The sequence below is a fragment of the Echinococcus granulosus genome (assembly GCF_000524195.1).
Source record: "Echinococcus granulosus chromosome Unknown EG_S00108, whole genome shotgun sequence".
Lineage (NCBI taxonomy): Eukaryota > Metazoa > Platyhelminthes > Cestoda > Cyclophyllidea > Taeniidae > Echinococcus > Echinococcus granulosus.
Window position 1 is genome coordinate 187437 of NW_020170488.1, and position 6199 is coordinate 193635.

At 43.7% G+C, this 6199-nt stretch overlaps 2 protein-coding genes across 2 annotated transcripts in view; one reads left to right on the plus strand and one right to left on the minus strand. All coding sequences in view use genetic code 11, as the record gives it.

Annotated features, from left to right (window-relative positions):
- Positions 1-98: 98 nt before the first annotated feature.
- Positions 99-456, minus strand: EGR_08508 (Protein translation factor SUI1; the record flags this gene model as incomplete). Its single annotated transcript, XM_024497757.1, has 2 exons — positions 99-394; positions 429-456. The coding sequence occupies 2 exons, from the start codon at positions 454-456 to the stop codon at positions 99-101; spliced, it is 324 nt and encodes a 107-aa protein (XP_024347843.1).
- Positions 457-4416: 3960 nt separating this feature from the next.
- Positions 4417-6199, plus strand: part of EGR_08509 (Speedy protein A) — a gene marked incomplete at both ends in the record, with an annotated part of 9122 nt that continues 7339 nt past the window's right edge. Inside the window, 2 exons of the mRNA XM_024497758.1 lie at positions 4417-4472; positions 4910-5829. Of these exons, the coding sequence (XP_024347844.1) occupies positions 4417-4472; positions 4910-5829 (976 nt within the window). The remainder of the gene's footprint in view (positions 4473-4909; positions 5830-6199) is intronic.

The window sequence follows — 6199 nt, forward strand, 5'->3', positions numbered from 1 at the left end:
ACAAGTACCATAAACACAATTCAATTTAATTCCAATAACGTAAGTATGACAATAAATCATGTAGATACAGGTATCAACAGCAGGCGAGCACGAGAACATTAAAACCCATGAACTTTGATTTGATCCGCCTTCACAAGGCCGTACTTTTTTAGAAACTCCGCGATGTTGTCACGCTGATCGCCTTGAAGCTGAAGAACTTCACCATATTGTTCATGTTGGACCACATTGCCGTTGCAGGCAAAATCCTTCTTGCATACCTTGAGGATCCGTTTCTTATCAAACTTATCAGGGATGCCCTGAACGGTAGTTAGGGTTTTGCGGCCGTTTCTTTGTTGAATACGAATATGAACGGCGGTATCTCCTTTATTTGGCTCACCGTCATCCGCAAAAGGGTCTCAGAAAACGCATGAAATAAAACAACCACATACCATGGGTCTGAAGATTTTGCAAGGACATAAGCAAAACCGAATAGTGCAGGACTAGACAACCAACATATTCAAACAAAAGTATATCAACTAAAATACCGCAACTTCAGCACAATTGCGGCTACATACATAAATGCAAAGATTTGGTCACAAAAATGACGAAATATGAAACTGACTAAACCACTGCTAGTAGTGCAAAGTTCATACAATAGTTTAAAGCTCCTCACTCATCCAAGTTAAAAGGCTAAAGTTTCCTGGTAATCAAAAAACATGCCAAGTTGCAAGCAAGGCGGGTTTAATATAATAAAAACTGCGGATTATGAATCCAAGTTATTTAAAAGCAGTTTTAAATCCTATAGGGCAGGTTTAATTACTTACACATTTGATGAGAGTGATAATTTGTAGTTAAAGGCAAAATTAAAAAAACTTTAAGTTTAAATATACCTGCAACATCCACTTTACGGTGTAATTCTGGAATGGTGTGGGTTTTGTTAAGTAGTCACTTTCTGATGATGATCTTGTTTCTGCTGTTACTTTAGTTCTCGCCATTTTGTCTACTGTCTTCATCAATAGACCGCGTCAGTGAATGTTGAAGAAGGCTGCATGGGGAAATCAGTTTGTGGCCGGGTAATACATTGTAGTGATGGATGTTACGACGAAAATGTCGAACTTCCTAGTGTCGTTGATGGCGGAACCGACAACAACATGAAATCTGTAAGCTATAGAAGTCCTCTTTTTGGAAAGTGGTTCCTCTGGTTATGATCCCTTATCCCAGCCTTTTTTGGTTCCCTTGTAATTTCGCTGCAGGTATTTGCAGGACCTAGAATAGGCTTTGCGCTTTAAGTATAAAATGAAGAGTTTGTGTATAGGTTAGCTCTTTTAAGCTGATTTCTTGCCTAAACTCTTATCTTAAATTAGTTGGGCATAATTGGTGCCGATCCTCGAATCCAGGACCAATTTTTCCTAATCATAGAATTTAAGATAAGTTATCATATTTTACGCATCCTCAACCGGACAGCAAGTAATTTTGCGAACACACGCCTTATGCTAAAATAATTAACCCTGCTATAAAGCCTTGTGCACTGAACTCCTGTGCTTTTTGCCCGAATCGATTATGTTGAAATACGCTTTGTGGTCTTCGCCAAAGGTGGTTAATTGTAGTAGAAATACGGACTCAAGTGTAATCCCATGTGTTTCTAGTAAACCTCTGTTGATGTAACATAGCTGAAATTCTGCGTTTAGTCAAGACGCGACGCAGTATGCTGGATAACATTTTAGCCTCCTAGCCATAGGATTTGTTTAATATCACCAAATCTTCCAATGTTTATTGTAGCGTGTGGGTGAGTTGTAGATACATGCCTTAGATGAATTAACTTTCATTTCTAAACTGTCATGAAGTCACAAAGATCGCTTTTTCCAAAACCCAGAACGCATCTGCCACCATCTTAGCTTTGGACTGATGTGGCAGATTCTCAGGCAGTTTTAAAACAACCAACCTTTATCATATGACATGTTCAAGCCAATGTTGATTCAATAGGAAGTGAGTGACGCCACGTGGTCCTTCCGCCTGCTGCAGGAGGTGCTCTCCCTGCCACGAAAGGTTCTCAGGGTTGCCGACTGGGCGGGTGAACGCCTAGCGAGCATGGTGGGCATCACGGATTCCAAATTCGACATTTACCTCTGGCAGCACGAATACGAGGCGCAGAGGCAGGCCCAGGAGGAGGCCAACAGTTACATAATTAATCCTGTCCCGCTCGGGAACAACGCAACCTTCCCTATGGAAGTGAGAAAGAGCAACATTGGCAGTCAAGGAGGGTCCTAGGCCTTCTTCGTCTTCTGTGCTTTGAGTTTTTTGTTACCGCACCTTCAGTTGTTTTTTGACCTCTCCTAGCTTCACGGCAATACCCTATTTCCCGTTCTTGGTATTTGTAATCACTGTCATCAATTTGTGAATTCAATCGTGTTATTTACTTGAAGGCCTTCATGTCGATTGCAGAATCGGGTTACATGGCCCTGAGTTCTTTCCAATTTCACGATATTTAGTCTAGCTTGCACCATTCTTCGCTGGACTTAAGTTTTGAATGCACCCTGCAGGCAGCATTTGGTCGAAGAGGTTTACTATAATCACCGGGTTCGGTCTTACACACCCTTCCGAAGCAAATCCCACTTTTACTACAAATTGTGTCGAATCTCGCGGACTTCACAGCTGTTAGTGCCCGTTTTCCTTAATGACTCTAGGAGTGGTCTAAGATTGGTGGCTTTCCTATCCACTGAGGCGTGTTACCGTTGGGTTGCAGGGTCACGAATGTGTGACGTGCAAGTCTCTCACCTGTACTTCACCAGTTTACACTGACCAATCTCAGTAATCAGTGAACTTGCGGCAGTAAATGTAGGATACTCTTGACTAAAAGGTGGTTTTATCACTTTTTTCGTTTATTGAACAGGTCAGTCTGGTGATGTAAGATTTAACTTCATCAGAAGAGTGAAGGATCTGGCCTACAATGGTTGGCTTTTCTAGCGGACTTGTAATGAATAGGCGCAATTCCAAGCACCGATCGAACGTTGTTTCTTGCGTGGTCAAGGCAAACGGTAGCGCCAAACTACACCGGAGCACCCCAGGTCATTACATCCCCCGTCCCTTCATTCACGTCAAATCGGTTCTCGCCTATTTCCCTTAAAAGTGAAACACCTCACAGGCCGGCAAGTCTGCTGTCGTAGAGTTGATCGAGTAGTCTTCTTGCGTGGAAAAAGATCCTGAAATGCGGTGGAAGTTACTCAATTCATCGTCTACCTGCCTGCGTTGAGAGGTTTGCTGGATGACAAAATTAATTTTGTTAGTCCCGCATAGACCTTCACTGTCATTAGGCGAACTTACGGGTGTGCAGACCGTATCAATGTGATTCCATATTTCCCCTAGTCGATGTCTGGGTTGCTTTGTCAGGCCACAAGTACATCTATTTTCCCACTTTTAGGACTAGCGGTGAAAAACATTGAAGAATGTCGGGTCACGAGGTAAAGGATGTAGCGAGGTACGCGCCTATAAGATAAAATGCTTCTTGAACCGATGCTAACTCACTCATTTACCACAAGCAAAGTGGTTTTGTACCTCTCACAAGAGATAATGCAGCAATTTGAGACTTCGCTTAACTCTATACCCAACTGAGCCGGCATTCTAACCTTCGTGGATTGCACTTCCGCCCGATGGCATGGTCCTCGGGCCAGGGTGGTAGTCTCTCGACAATCCCGTGCGTCAGTAATGTGTTCTTCCACAGTACTAGAGGCTGTCATTAAATTCAGAGAAGGCTATAATATTGCGACTTCTGTACTTCAGTAGCAATGGGGGTAACAGTCAAATGGAAAGTGATTTTCAGCCACCATTAGCAATTTGGCAGCTTCCTTAGCCTACAATTGGTGGTCTAAACCACTTTTTGCACCATCTACTGGAAATGGATCATATCAAATTTGGCGACACATGGCTTCATTTCACTGTCCACAACGGGGGCCTATTTTATTTACAAGGCTATACAAATATACCTAACAAGTCTCGGGTCTTTCCGGAGGTGGTTATAAGCAAAAGGCCAACACTAGTTCAGCTTCTGTGTGTTGATATAAATAAAAATCCTTGTGTCTCGCATGACACTGTGACAATTTTTTCAGTCTCTTGGATTCCTCGCACGACAAAAATAAGTCTCCTTTAACACTACTATGGCGTGTTGTGACCATGGGGATGGGCCGAGGCTGGCTAACTTTCCAGCCCCATATACCTCAATTAGAAGCGCTTTAATGATCGCAAGAGACAAACTAATATTAAGGCTTAATTAGTCTCGGAGCAATCACATTTTACCAAATTATTAACAAACTTTCGCTGTAATCTAGTTAGAATCTGATAGTCAGATTTTCAAATTATAGCATTTCGGCTAATATAAGTCGTTTTAAAATACCTTTGAGCGCCAGATTTGAGTGCAGTTGCGGATGAGTTGCGTTTGCTATAATGCGTGTCGATAAAGGAGCTTTGAAGAATTGGCTGCGAACAAAAATCGAAGCATTGTATGTTACGCTGCATTTCTAAGGTGTATTGAATCATTTGGGTCGTGTTGATTATGCATAACTAGGGGGTGCCTGTTTCTTTCTGGGTGCGATGTAGGTCCCCTGACAACGAGACGTCTGGACATTTTGATTGATCAGAATTAAGTTGCTCTTTGCAGTGCCCGAATAGGAGATCTTAGATTGTGCATTTTTTGCCTAGCAACTTGGTCAGTCTGGTCTCTTCTATCGTGCATTGAGCTCGCTCCACATCTCGGTGATGACACCCATCGTGCTTATCTTGCTTTTGTTTTTTATACAGATGGCCAGCTAAAGTAATTGTAGTTTTTCAGATCTTGCTTACTAGAGGTATGGCTTTGCAAGTTGGTGATGGCCGTGCAATAAACATATCTTTAGAAATAGCTAGGCAACTCCTATCCTTTGCTTTTCTTCTCGTTTAGATCGATAACAGACCTAACTCCCTTGTATAAGTACATTGTTGTCCTAGTCACAAAGGACAAACCTGAGAGCGAGCTTAAGGTCTTCTGTATAGAACAATTGGAGGAGCTTCTGGGTGACAAAACGGCCGATTTCGTCGAAGAGATGTTCTCAGCCGCTCTCACGGCCTCTAACCCTGGCGACCAAGCCTCGTCCGAGAAGGCCCACGATGACCGCTGCCATCGTAGAATACAGGGTCGGTACAGTCCTCGTCCAAGGTCACCCCACTCAAATTCTCCCGAGATTCCTCCCAAACATCATAGGTCCCATTCACCCACAGATAATCTCTTTGATTCAAATAACCTACGCGCCGGCAGTATTAGCAATAACAACAGCAGCAGACGTCTACACAATCAGAATCCCTCTGATTCTCGGCGGCATCATCACGAAGCACACGAGTACGACCCTGAGGATTTCAACGACCGCAACACTTGTCGTCACCGTTCCAGATCAGATCACTCCGATCAGGAGGACTTAGAAGCGCATAGAGCTCGTTCTTCGCAACGTTCTGAGCGTACTCGCGAGCGCGGTGTTCGGACGGAGAGACCTCGTGGTGGGAAATCAGATGACCTTGAGGCTAATCGACCTCAGCGCCGCCGTTGTCGTAATTTTGATGAACGAGGTTTCTGTATCTACGGCGATCGATGCAAGTATGAGCATGGGAGTGATGCTCTTGTGATCCCTGGCACCACGGCGGCGGCATGGACTGCCGCAAATTTGTTTGACACCGCGCTAGCGGCAACTGGGACGTGCCTTCTTCCCACAGCTCCGTCGAACGGTCCGGGTGGGCTGCTGGATGGCGGCGGTGATCCTTTGCCGGCATCATCTGTGGAACAGGATGACGATGAAACCAGTGGATTGCCCATTTACAACCCCACTCCGAGTAAGTTTCGCGAGTTACACTGCCACTTTATTCTTCTGGGAAGAAGAGGAACGTTTGACTCTACTTTGGGTTTATCAAGCCTGTGGTTTCCTCTTTATTTATTTATTGAGTTGCAATAATTTAGCATCTCAGTTTCCTCTTTGTACAGTATTTCCTGTGCTCTTGGTTTGTATATCCTGTTGAAAAGCGTATGTCGACTGAATGTGCGTACATGTATTGATAAATCATTCTCCACTTTACTCTTTAGCACGGGCTATTACGTTGGATATGCTATCGTTTTTATCAACCATATCATTTGGTTTTAAAACGTCGGCTTTGTTTGCTAGTGGCTCACACAAGCGCTGCTTAAGTAGGCGCTATCTTGCTGATT